Consider the following 11,708-nt stretch of genomic DNA (forward strand, 5'->3'; position numbering starts at 1 on the left):
TCAGAATTAATTTTTCGTTAAATTTAACGAATAGCTAATTTACGAAATATAGATAGTAATCAGATTGCTATGACAACCTTTAGAATATAACAATGCAACAGCAACACTACGACTCTGTGATACTACGAATTATAATCAGCAAATAAATACTTTTTTTGTAATAAATGAATACCTTAAATACAAACAAATATTTGGCAACTATAATTGTGCAGTATCTGATATTGTTTTTCGATATTTTCGTTAATTCATTCGCTGGATTTTGTAGACAAAATCCAATTTATTTATTGATCCTTTATGTGTACGTAATATGACTCTAATTTGCAATAGGATAGATTTTACTCAAATTTAAGTGACAATTTAATTTTTATGTTTAAGGGTGCAAGACTTCTGTCTTATCATGACCCTTACAGTTCTTTTAGTGAATTTTTTTTCCACTTACATCTTCCAGGTAATCGAGTAAATAGTAATGTCCGATATTTAATTGTGTAATTATCCTGAATTATTTTTCAATGCAGGTAGGATTAATACAATTACTGTACACAAAATTTCGTATCACGTTAATATTATGCATTGCATATATGATATTAAGCATTAGCTTGCATACATGGCACATTAAAATGCATTGGTTGTCACCTCTCAGATATTACTGGACAAAAGATTTTCATGTTCTTTACTCATTACATAGAGGAGGTAATGAAATAAGAAATGCACATTATTGCGAAATATTTTTTTCATATTTAATAATCTTAGTTGCAGTCTTGTATTACTACTTCTATAAAAGGGCATCTCTCAGAATTGCGGATCCAAGATTCTATGAAAGTTCTACATGGATGCAAAATGAATTCAGTCTTTCATAAATGACTTTGATAATTAATATGTATATCTAAAAAGACTGTAACAATATGAGACCAAAATATAATGTAATAAAGAATTCTAATTTTTATCACTTATGCTGTATAAATTTTTTTAAATTTGTTTATACATTAAATATATTTAATTGAAGTAGAAAATTTAAGCAACATTTACAACTAAGTACTATTACCCTGAATTTTTAGAAAATAGTACACTTAATTAGGTACATAATATATTCATTAAACTTCTAAATGTACTTGAAGAATAATTCGTATTTATATACAATATAAAAATTATTATTGTATCTTTTTACAATTTTGTCCATATTTTACAAAAATAAAGCGTAAAACTTTATACAGTTTATATAAATATTGGTATGATATTTCCAATAATATATGTGTATGTAGTTGACAGTATATACATTAGATTATGTTCCAGCAGTAAATTATAAATCATTAGACAAATAAATGAGAAAAAATTAAACCTATTATATCAATATAATTACTACTTATGATATAATATCCATTAATTTATGATACAAAATGCTATATTTGTACTACTTAGTGTGTTAAAAGAGAAGTCAATATCACAAGAATACACTTTTCAGTGTAATAATGCATTAGTAGAAATCACAAATAATTTAACAACCCAAAAGTCTGATTGCTATTCGTATGTTCATTCCAATTGATAAGAAAACATTGTTAAAAACAATTACCACAAACAAATGTATATTCAGTTAACATTTGTTTGACATGCCAATTTCAGAAAGTAAATTATTTTACGTATAATTTAATTGTCATTCTTAGATGAATATATATACAAAAAATGTAAAAATTAAACATCGATATAATGAAAAAGTAAAACATATGTTTTTTTAAATTTCTGTACAAAAGTTTTGATATTCTGTTTTTAAAATTGATAGTGTTATATTATCATACACTTAATTAGATAATAAAGAAAAACAAATATTAAAAAATTGCATAGTTCTTTGCATATTTGTTGAGGATCAAATAATTTTTTGCTGTATTAGAAAATACGAAATTACATAAAACTGATGAAAATGAAACATTGAACAAATGTACTAATACGTTTTTTCATTTCTACTACTAACTAATTCGTTTGCGACACTGGAAACTGTAAGCTTAATATAAAAATGATTTTGTGTAATATTATTAATTTAATGATAGGATTGATTCGTCTTTAGTATGTATTATCTCATCTATCTAGATTTCTCTCGGATCTTAAATCACATAAAAGTGATTTCTAAAACAGTTTCATTGACTACAAAGTAGTACCTTTGAATAATTTCAATCGAACATAATTTTGTTCTCAAACGGTGTGATTACCATGAAGAAAGAGTAGTTTTTCTATCAGATGCGGAGGTAAGGCGGCACGCCTTGTATCATATAAAACTTGTACTTCTGCTGGAATCCTAGATGGTGGTGCACAGCATGCAGGCACACAATTATATCTACAAGCCAGCTTTCCTAAGTTTGGACACTTGGCAGAAATTTTAGCCCACCACTGGAGGGGACAATAATCAAGTGGTGCAGTGGATTCTGAGTGATACTGAACAAGTTCAAGATCAGCCTTCTCTTCTGCAGGCATCCCACTTTTATTTGAACAGAGACCTCCAAGTAAAAGTTCCATACCTAGTGTGCAATTACAAAGTAATTAAATTTTATCAAAATTAAAATGTAGAGTTGAACAATTTTATATATGTACATACCTGACATACGATTTTTTTTACTTGGAGGTTCTTCTTCAGCTTTAACATTCGTACTACTATCTCCAGATTCTTCTTGTATTAATTTTGTCAACATTTCTTTTATAGGAGTAGCTACCAAATTTTTATCTTCTTCAGTAGCATATGGTAGTTGTTTAAACCTAGTGCAAAGAGTATATTTTGATTGTATTTATATTTATAATATAAATTTAGAATGAAAATTACTTTCAATATACATATTATATGATCTTTAATTACCTAGGATCTAAAGTAGTTGCAATTTGAAGTAACAGGGTAACATTGTAATCTGCATATCTATCACAAAGCATATCAGACAAGGACTCTTTAAAAGTTCTTGCTGTATCACTATCAGTTTCTTTTACTTTGAGATGGGAAGATACAAGTTGCCATAATAATGGCTTTAATAAAGATATTAAAGGCATTTTTTCTTCGCTAAGTGTCATAATAGTAACCTTAAATGGCTCAAGAACATTTACAAGATCCTCAACAATCTTCCACTGATCATTTGTTAAATCAACTCCTTCTTGATCAATGCCTTCCATACTCTCTAAGATTGATGTCACAATATTACGGCGTAGAACCATTTGCTCTAGCATATTATATGTGGATGTCCATACAGGTGGATAATCCATTAACATGGTGTTTTCTTCCAACTATAAAAATATTAAATAAGTTAAAAAATCACACAATAAAATGATTTGTCATTTCATAAAGTACAAGAAGATTATAGTTTTACCTCTAATAACTGTTCTTGCATAGTTAAAGCTGCAGATGCAGCTGGATGACTTATAATAGCTCCAATAGCTGCTCTACATTTGGATAATATAGCAGCAACTTCTGGATTCTCAAAGCATGCTTGAGCACACACTTGCAATGTATGAAGTAAGCAAGGAACTAATGTTAATCCCCTGTTTGTTAGAGCAGATAACAATTCTGTTCTGGATGTGGCTACCACTACTGCAGTTATTCTTTCTATTTTCAAATCCCAATCAAGTAACAATGAATCTATTGTATTACCCCACTGAGATTCCTCCCAATCTAAAGGTGCATGAATTGTACTTAATACTTTACATTCTAGAACAGGTTCACCAGCATTCTGATAATACACAGAAACAGTAACAAAACGTTCATCAGAATTTGATCTCCACTCTTCAATAGTTAAACCTACTTCACTAGTAATACAAGACAGAGTTGTTGCAACTGATTCACGAAATGTATCATAAATCTTTGGTATTATTTCTTCTTCTAATTTATTTTTACTAGGAATCTCACAAGGTGAGCGTAATGTTGCTACCAACCTTTGGAAACCTCTACCTTCTACTACCTCTGGTAACTGCAAGTCCATTATAATAAATTCAGCTATAGCATCTGACACAGTTTTTCCATCAATACTTGACTGGTTAATGGGATTATCTTCTGGCATAAGGAAGGCCACATTCTGACTATTGTTTCCAATATTAGAACCACTTTTAATCATTACCCGTAAAGGCTGACCTATTGTAATATCATCTTCAATGTTGGATAAACTTATATTTGGATCTGTGACAAACTGTATATCTCCATCTATTTGAACCGTACCATCTGCATTGGTAGTGTAAATATGCTGTGCAGGGGTTAAACCTGCTTTCAATAGTCTCTTCTGTGCTCTTCGCTCCTTTGTTTCCTGAGATAGTACTTGCCTTCGTGGAGGATTACTAGCTTCTAGTTCTAACAGCTCTTGAGCATGCTTATTTTGCAAGTGCATACGTAAATTACTCGTATTACGATTATAAGCAATCTGAGTTTTACACAATATGCAAACGATTTTAACTTTAGTCAGAATATCGCCATCGTCTGTCGCTGGAAATCCGAAAAACTTCCAGTATATACTCCGCATGGACATAGGTACCACTAATTTCTTATAGGTGTACGTGTGTTTCTCTTCCATCATTTTTGCGAGTACCATTTGCATATCGCTTTTTGATTCGTCTGTCGACGCAGACTTTCCATTGTTAGATAATGTTAACGATTTACTTTCCATGATTAACAGTTAAAATACAGAAATGCCGGCACAACTTATCATCCAGGTACTAAATTAAACACATGTACATATTTCTCATGTTTCTATTACTTCGTAGCGTTTGTTTCACATCAAAATGGTGGATTTTTGTTGCATAATTTAAAAAGCGATTGTTTGCAACGGTCCATACTTCTTTTCAAAGATTCACGTCCGACTCACGGGTTATAAGAGAATAACAAATTTACCCGCGAAGAATCCGATATCTCAAAACGGTGTTTGACGAATTATTTTACAGATATCGAACTTCAATTTCTCGTTTCGAAAAGAACGATGCACGATCGGTTATCGACCACCTCTCGTAACGACGCTATCGACTTTGGTTCTCTTGTTCAAAGAAATATCGCTACGCAGAGCTCTCAACTAATCGATTTCACAAAATGGTCGCCCTCGACAGCGACATCTGCATCGATTATTTGAAGCTATTCTATGTTTTGTTCCTCAAATAAAACGTTATCAGAAAGTGGTTAGGCTGAAATTTTGATTAAACTTGTTACTACTATTTTCTTGACGAATTCTTTATAATACTCTATATTGAGCCATGAAAAAATGCAGATATCCAAGAAAAATAAAGCGTTATCCTTTTTAATATTATGGAGGTTTGTTTCTGTCTTTTTTGTACAAACTGCTGATGTACCAGACGAATATTGGCAGTCATTAGAAGTGGCTCATCGTTTAGCATTTGGATATGGATATCTCACATGGGAATGGATTACAAAGATCCGTAGTTACATCTATCCATTTCTTATACATATTATCTATCAAATATTGGCATTCATATCCTTAGATTATGTATGGATGTTAACAACAATACCTAGAATCTTTCAAGCAATTATCAGTGCTTATGGAGAATACAGATTTTACAAGTGGACCAACAACAAATGGACATTGTACAGTTTATGCATAAATTGGTACTGGTATTATTGTGCCACACGTACTCTAATGAATACAATAGAAACAGCATGTACTATGATAGCTTTGTCAGTATTTCCATGGCGTGACAGTAACAACAAAGATATCAACTTTTTATGGATTGTGGGATTTATGTGTATGATAAGACCTACTGCTGCTATAATATGGTTACCTTTATGTCTGTACCATTTATGTACTAGTTTACAAAACAAATTAACTCTAATAGGTCAATATTGTATAGTAGGTATTGTTTGTTGTTTGTGTTCTACATTATTGGATATATATTGTTATGGCACATTAGTCTTTTCTCCTTGGGAGTTTTTTCGTGTAAACATATTGCATAAAATTGGGGATGCATATGGAACACATCATTTATTATGGTATATTTTTTGTGGGTTGCCAGTGCTTCTAGGATTATATTATCCTGTCTTTTTATTGTGTTGTTGGCAAATAATAAAATATTCTGCCAACTTTCATCGTCAAGCAATTTTATTAATAGTCATTGCTTGGACACTCTGCATTTATTCTCTCTTGTCTCATAAAGAGTTTAGGTTTTTATTGCCTCTTTTGCCAATGATTATATACATATGTACTTCTTGTACATTTCGTTTGAATATTAAGCATACAAAAATAGCACGAAAAATATGTATAATATTTATAATAATCACGAATCTGATTCCTGCTATTTACTTTTGTATGATACATCAACGTGGATCCCTAGATGTAACAAAAATTCTCCAGAAGGAACTTGTTTATTCTGATAATGCAACCAGTTTGTTGTTTCTTACTCCATGTCATGCTATACCTTTGTACAGCCATTTACATGTAAATGTCCCTACAAGAATACTAACTTGTGAACCTAATCTTAATAATTCTGCAAATTACGTAGACGAAGCGGAAATATTTTTCGCAAATCCAGTAGAGTGGCTTACTCAAAATTACGATAATAATACTGCGCTGCCTAGTCATATCATAACATTTAATAATACTGCAGCAAAAATAAAGTCATTCTTAACGCGTTATCAGCTTAGATATGAGGTGTTCCATACGCATTTTCCTCAATCAAACTATGGAGAATTCATACACTTGTACAAACGTAAATAAAATGTTTTAATAACCGAGGCCATGTGTTTCTTATGTAAACCATAAATTTATAAATTTATATTAAAAAAATTAAATTAGTATGGCAAATGATGTAAGCAAGTGTAACGTCTACGACATGTAGAACCGTAGCTTAAGAGGGCGGTCATAATAATGGAAACAATTGAGTCACGCGGCGGGAGGAGCCGAGTTCTCGTTCGGGTGGTTTGTAGAGTGGAGGGCTGGATCAGGAGGTGGTGACCAATGATGGTGATGGTCGTGGAGGGAAAAAACCGAAGCATAGGAGAGGGAAACCGACGAAGGAGAGTTTCTGTAAGGCCATCACTAACGCGAAAAACCTTCACCGGCTGATTAGACGTGATTTTTGCCCAATTTTCAGCAGTCGAAAATTAGCTGATTGCAAAAATAATCCCACGTACCGTTACAAGCTAAATAGGTCTCGACTCTCAGAAGCCACGGAGAGAACGATAACGATGCTAACGGTACTTTTTCGACGCTACATGTAACTATGGAATCAGGAACGATCCTGAACAATGTTATTCACATTGTTGCATAGCTGAAATGTTTGATTATAAGAATTATAATTATATTAATAATGCAATCATTCTTTAAATACATAAATTACTTTATCCACCGTTCAGTAATGCTCAGAAACATAAGGACTTCACTTCCTATTTTTAGGAAATTAGATCAATCGTGTAGCGATAAGAAATGAGTAAAACAAAAGTGTAGAGAGGAGGAAAAGGAGCACCTTGGAGATGCTAAGTCCAGAATATAATGATCGTGGTTAAAGAAAAGCGGACGTGGCAAAGTAACGCAAGGTAAAGTAAGGTAAGGTAACCGGTGGCCGTAATCGAAGGTACGGCAAAGATGGTGCAAGCGGGATGGAAGAAAATATAAAGAGGGGACTGACTACATGGAGTCAACGTTCCGAGCGGGTCAGCGACCAGCCTGTCTTCTCTCTCGCCGTTCCTTTTCTGTGTGCTTCTTCCTCTATCACGGGACTCTTCCTTCATCTACTGTATTCCTTTTTCCCTCTCCTATCAGTGAAATTTCGTCCATCGGGAAGGATCCATATAGCTGCACAGAGGAGAACCAGGCACTTGCTCCATGTCCTTCAAAACCGATTTAAATAAAGTAATTCACTTGTGTCCTTTCTTAATCTCTCGACTCGAAGTTGCTGACGCTACAGTAGATTAAGAACAAGTTTTTGAGTATTGGCCTTGATGACTTTTGCCTCCTGGCATCCGAGGAAAAAAATAAAAACAATAGTAGGATGTAATGAAGGTCGTAGGGCGAACAGAGTCTATGAAGAGAAAATACTATAAAGGGAACGATTCACGGAAGTAAGCTGATCGCCATGATTCACAACGGTTTTGAAAGTTACGTTGTAGAAGGCTATGAAAGGCATGAGCATAATTCTTGTCCCGAGAGAAAGTTCTGCGCAACGGTGAATCCGATCCCCTTCCTTCTAACATGAAAGAGCATCCGAAACGGATCGTTCAACGCTACAGACATTGTATCGAAACATTTCCAGGTGCTTTTGTACGGTTGAACAATATCTGCTTCATGGAACACAGTTCAAGTTAATGTTTTCTTGCAATATTTTTATTTAATGGCTTGCACCTTACGTTCTAAAAGAGGTCAAACAGACCATGTTTTATTAACGCAAAAATAAAGTATAGTAGAGTAATTTTATGCTCGCCTTTGCTGGTTGTTTAAATTATGCAAAAGGTTAACATAATGCGTCGATAATGAGATCGATTTACATGCGATATTCTTTCCTTTTTTTTCAGAATTCGTATATTCTACATCGGCTCTGGTAGTACTAAAACCATAAACCTACATCGTGAAACAATGATGAGTTACCTTAACGTTGCCCGCCCCGTCAACTTTAGGATCCCTTAGGAAGCAGGTGTCTGACAGGTGTTCCTACTTCGACGACCTTCTCCCTCCTGTCGTTTCTTCCAGCTCTTCCGCCTTCGCTTCGTCCCTGGATAAGTGTCAGCCACAATAAATATCTCTTTCCCGTGTTCCATCGGTTTTTTCAATTATCCTTCAAGTGACATTGAGATGAGATAAATTAAGATTTATCATCCATCAGGAGAAGTTAAAAGTACAGTCCTAGGTGTGAGAGTTGTTTAGGATTCGCATCTATCTCGCAAAAACGAGATGCTTAAGCAGGATCAACAATGACACGGAAGGTTCAGAGTCCGACGTCAGTAAACCGGCTTTCCTTGCCGTCGTCGACACAGACTTTGCCCTTCAGACTTTGCTCTCGCATGGCTCTTATACACCTGTTTGAACATTTCGTCCTTAACATACGCTGTTACAATATGCGATCGCATATTCATGGTTTGTTTAGCATTCGACGTTAATTGTGATGCAAAAGGAACATTTTATCGCTTGTACTTTTGTCGGCAGAAACCAATATCACTCTCAAGAATTTTGCAAATATATGCGAATTACCTTCAGAATTACAGAACTCAGGACTCAGAAATATCTTGTGTAGTCAGCATAAAAAGATTTGAAGTGCTCGATCGAAAATGTTGCAAATAAGGTGACTAATCGGTTGCCATGTCTAAATATGCAATTGTAGCGCATGGAGGTATCTATAAAAACGGTAAACATGTATTTCGTAATCGTGCAGCTGACCCGATGACGAGGAAGGACAAATAATGTACCATATACTGTGTCTATATATACACGCGCAGGTATACAGCAGGTACACGAAATCGGCATCCTAATAGTGCCCTATTCGCGATCTTGGTCCATCGTAGACCAGCCGTCGATGCACTTGTCCTCCTCTGGCACGTCGTTACGCGCCGTCGAGGCCAACCAATCACAGTCAGGGAGCAACAGGTGATCGACCAATCGTACCTCTCCATCGTGACACCGACGTTCTTGCGCAGCACCAAGTATTTCGCTTCACGGATATTCCGACCAAATCCAACGACGATCACCCGTACTTTCCCACTTCGTTGTCCGTTTTCTGCCTCTTCGTCTATACATAGCTCTTCTCATTCTCCTGTTTCCCCACTCCCGCCGAGATCGTGCCAACCTGTTGCTCGTTCGGCTTTCCTTCTCCTAAGCGATTTAACGTTGTGAACTGTATATTCCTTATATGTATATATGGTGCACAAGTTTCGACTTTTACCCTGTTAGCTTTTCCCGATGTTTTTCCGGAACTACGACCAACATAGAGATCAATTTTCTCTGGCTTCCTGCAGGCTCACAAGCACGGGAAGGTGTGGAGGGCCATACGGTGAAACCTGTTTATGTAAGACATTTTGATAAAAAGGGGATATAATGAGCTGTCGTTATTTTCGATGGCGTGCAACGAGTCACTTCGAAGAAACTGAGACGTAGTTGACATTATCCGTTGTTTCTAACGGATGGATCTAACCTAATCTGGAAAACCTATATCTTGTAATAGAGGTGTGTCGTTGATACAGCTTCTGCTTTAGCGTATTAAAGTTTCAAATTTGTCCTCAAAAGATGTCCTTGGCTTTTTTTGTGTGACTATGTTTGTAAACAAATTACAATACAGAAGTTCACGATCTAACGTTGTTCAAATCTGTAAGATTAAATTTTCCCAGTATTAGGGAATGGATGGCTAATTTGTGTTACCATATTTTACACGAATATAAATATTTCGCGGATTTTCGAAAATATGAGAAGTTGCGAAAAAGGTTAACAGTGGGACAAGACAGGTTCGTGTACGCACGCTATCAAGGCCATAATCATGTCATGGAGGGAGCACCGAAACGGGGGCACAGGCGACGGTACGTACCTGTGATCTTTTACAAGTTAGAGCTTTATGCTCAGAAGGAGCGTGCAAGGTAACCGCCATTTTGCTCCGATCGCAAACCTACCTCCTAACGTCGCTCGCCTATACACGGTGTCTCAAAATCCTCGATCTAACTTTCAAAGTATTTTTCTCTTTTTGTTTGTCATTATACATCATTATACATATACAATATTTGGACTCTAAAGGTGTCTCAAGATTTCTAGCGTAGTCCAAAGCACGTGACGGCTTCCGATACTAATACTATCACTCTTATCATTATTCTATTGTTTACACACCGCTATCGTATCTCAGTAGCATCGAACAGACTTGACAGTTTATTCTATCGCTGGAATCTTTTCGCTAATAGCTTTCAAAGTTCCAGTGTTTCCTCGATATAGACTCTCTACCAAGTTTTTAGCTTGAGACACTTTTTCGGAGTCCTAATTTTGAAGTTCCTATACCAATAATTTTCATAGTACGATTATAAAACCTCGCTGTATAGTTTACCCAGAAATATAGCATGCTAAATCGAGGCAAAGTAGAAGTGTCTAATATAAACAGACAACTGATCGTGGTCCTTCAAGATCCTGAAACCCTCGTCTCCCAATATTCCTGTCACTTCACTTGGCCTAGTGGCCCGACATGTTCATTAATTTTACGACCTTATATTTCTGGGCCAATTATACTCGCGCAGACTAGACCAGGAAAACAGCACACCCCGTATGCTTTCCTGGTCACCTCTCCAAGCATCTCCACGAAATTCATTCATACTGCGGGAACTATCTTCGGTTCGGCATACACACATACATATCGGATCCGCCATGAGGAGGTAAACGTGGCGCTCTCCAGGTGGAAAATAATCGGGTGTAGCGGGGTGAGCGTACCGCAAGCGAGTGGAATGTCTGCGCACCTGGCCAATGCGTCGCCGCTCCTGCCTTTCCCTTCGCCTCCATCGACCTGGTGTCGCGCGTTTTCACCGAAACAGCTCGATCTGCCACCGTCAATCGGCTTCGTATCGCGCGATCGCGCAAGAAGTTTCTCGAATTCAAACGTTCCGTGCCGTTATCGTCGAGTTTCCGCGTTTTTTGCCATCCCTCGTCCCATCTCTGTCCCACGGTCCCGACTGTCGCGCGCTCTGTCCTCGTCTCGCCAGCAGCTCGCGCGAGCCGAGCCGTAGCCGGAAAGCGGACGAGCGAGCGAGTCAGCGAAGGAGCGAGCGAGCTGGAGGGTCTGGACTCTCCTAGCGAACG

The 11,708-nt window shown here is 36.3% G+C and overlaps 3 protein-coding genes and 2 long non-coding RNA genes across 9 annotated transcripts; 2 read left to right on the forward strand and 3 right to left on the reverse strand.

Moving 5' to 3' along the window:
• The first annotated feature begins 134 nt into the window (after positions 1 to 134).
• Positions 135 to 892, forward strand: LOC143182395 (transmembrane protein 138). The gene is made up of 4 exons (XM_076383357.1): positions 135 to 298; positions 376 to 448; positions 516 to 690; positions 751 to 892. The coding sequence occupies exons 1-4, from the start codon at positions 165 to 167 to the stop codon at positions 855 to 857; spliced, it is 489 nt and encodes a 162-aa protein (XP_076239472.1). The 5' UTR covers positions 135 to 164; the 3' UTR covers positions 858 to 892.
• A 915-nt stretch (positions 893 to 1,807) lies between these two features.
• LOC143182591 (E3 SUMO-protein ligase ZBED1) lies at positions 1,808 to 4,933 on the reverse strand. 2 transcript variants are annotated; one of them, XM_076383688.1, is made up of 5 exons: positions 3,336 to 4,933; positions 2,837 to 3,252; positions 2,582 to 2,739; positions 2,148 to 2,504; positions 1,808 to 1,873 (listed from the first exon to the last, which is right to left on the reverse strand). In XM_076383688.1, the coding sequence occupies exons 1-4, from the start codon at positions 4,617 to 4,619 to the stop codon at positions 2,182 to 2,184; spliced, it is 2,181 nt and encodes a 726-aa protein (XP_076239803.1). In that variant the 5' UTR covers positions 4,620 to 4,933; the 3' UTR covers positions 1,808 to 1,873; positions 2,148 to 2,181. The 2 variants fall into 2 exon arrangements, with proteins under 2 accessions (XP_076239803.1, XP_076239802.1); XM_076383687.1 differs by having other exon boundaries at positions 1,842 to 2,504.
• A 179-nt stretch (positions 4,934 to 5,112) lies between these two features.
• Pig-b (phosphatidylinositol glycan anchor biosynthesis class B) lies at positions 5,113 to 6,689 on the forward strand. The gene has a single exon (XM_076383690.1). It carries the CDS (start codon positions 5,205 to 5,207, stop codon positions 6,669 to 6,671), a length of 1,467 nt encoding a protein of 488 aa, XP_076239805.1. The 5' UTR covers positions 5,113 to 5,204; the 3' UTR covers positions 6,672 to 6,689.
• Positions 6,690 to 7,143: 454 nt separating this feature from the next.
• On the reverse strand, positions 7,144 to 9,656 carry LOC143182594 (uncharacterized). 3 transcript variants are annotated; one of them, XR_013002484.1, is made up of 3 exons: positions 9,549 to 9,656; positions 8,538 to 8,661; positions 7,144 to 7,783 (listed from the first exon to the last, which is right to left on the reverse strand). It is a non-coding gene; the product is annotated as an uncharacterized LOC143182594 (long non-coding RNA). The 3 variants fall into 3 exon arrangements; XR_013002486.1 differs by lacking the exon at positions 9,549 to 9,656 and having other exon boundaries at positions 7,144 to 7,748; positions 8,538 to 9,040; XR_013002485.1 differs by lacking the exon at positions 9,549 to 9,656 and having other exon boundaries at positions 7,144 to 7,854; positions 8,538 to 9,040.
• On the reverse strand, positions 8,843 to 9,533 carry LOC143182595 (uncharacterized). Of its 2 annotated transcripts, XR_013002488.1 has the most exons (3): positions 9,353 to 9,533; positions 9,138 to 9,280; positions 8,843 to 8,965 (listed from the first exon to the last, which is right to left on the reverse strand). It is a non-coding gene; the product is annotated as an uncharacterized LOC143182595 (long non-coding RNA). The 2 variants fall into 2 exon arrangements; XR_013002487.1 differs by having other exon boundaries at positions 9,138 to 9,533.
• Positions 9,657 to 11,708: the final 2,052 nt, after the last annotated feature.

The sequence above is a fragment of the Calliopsis andreniformis genome, chromosome 8 (genome assembly GCF_051401765.1).
Source record: "Calliopsis andreniformis isolate RMS-2024a chromosome 8, iyCalAndr_principal, whole genome shotgun sequence".
NCBI lineage: Eukaryota > Metazoa > Arthropoda > Insecta > Hymenoptera > Andrenidae > Calliopsis > Calliopsis andreniformis.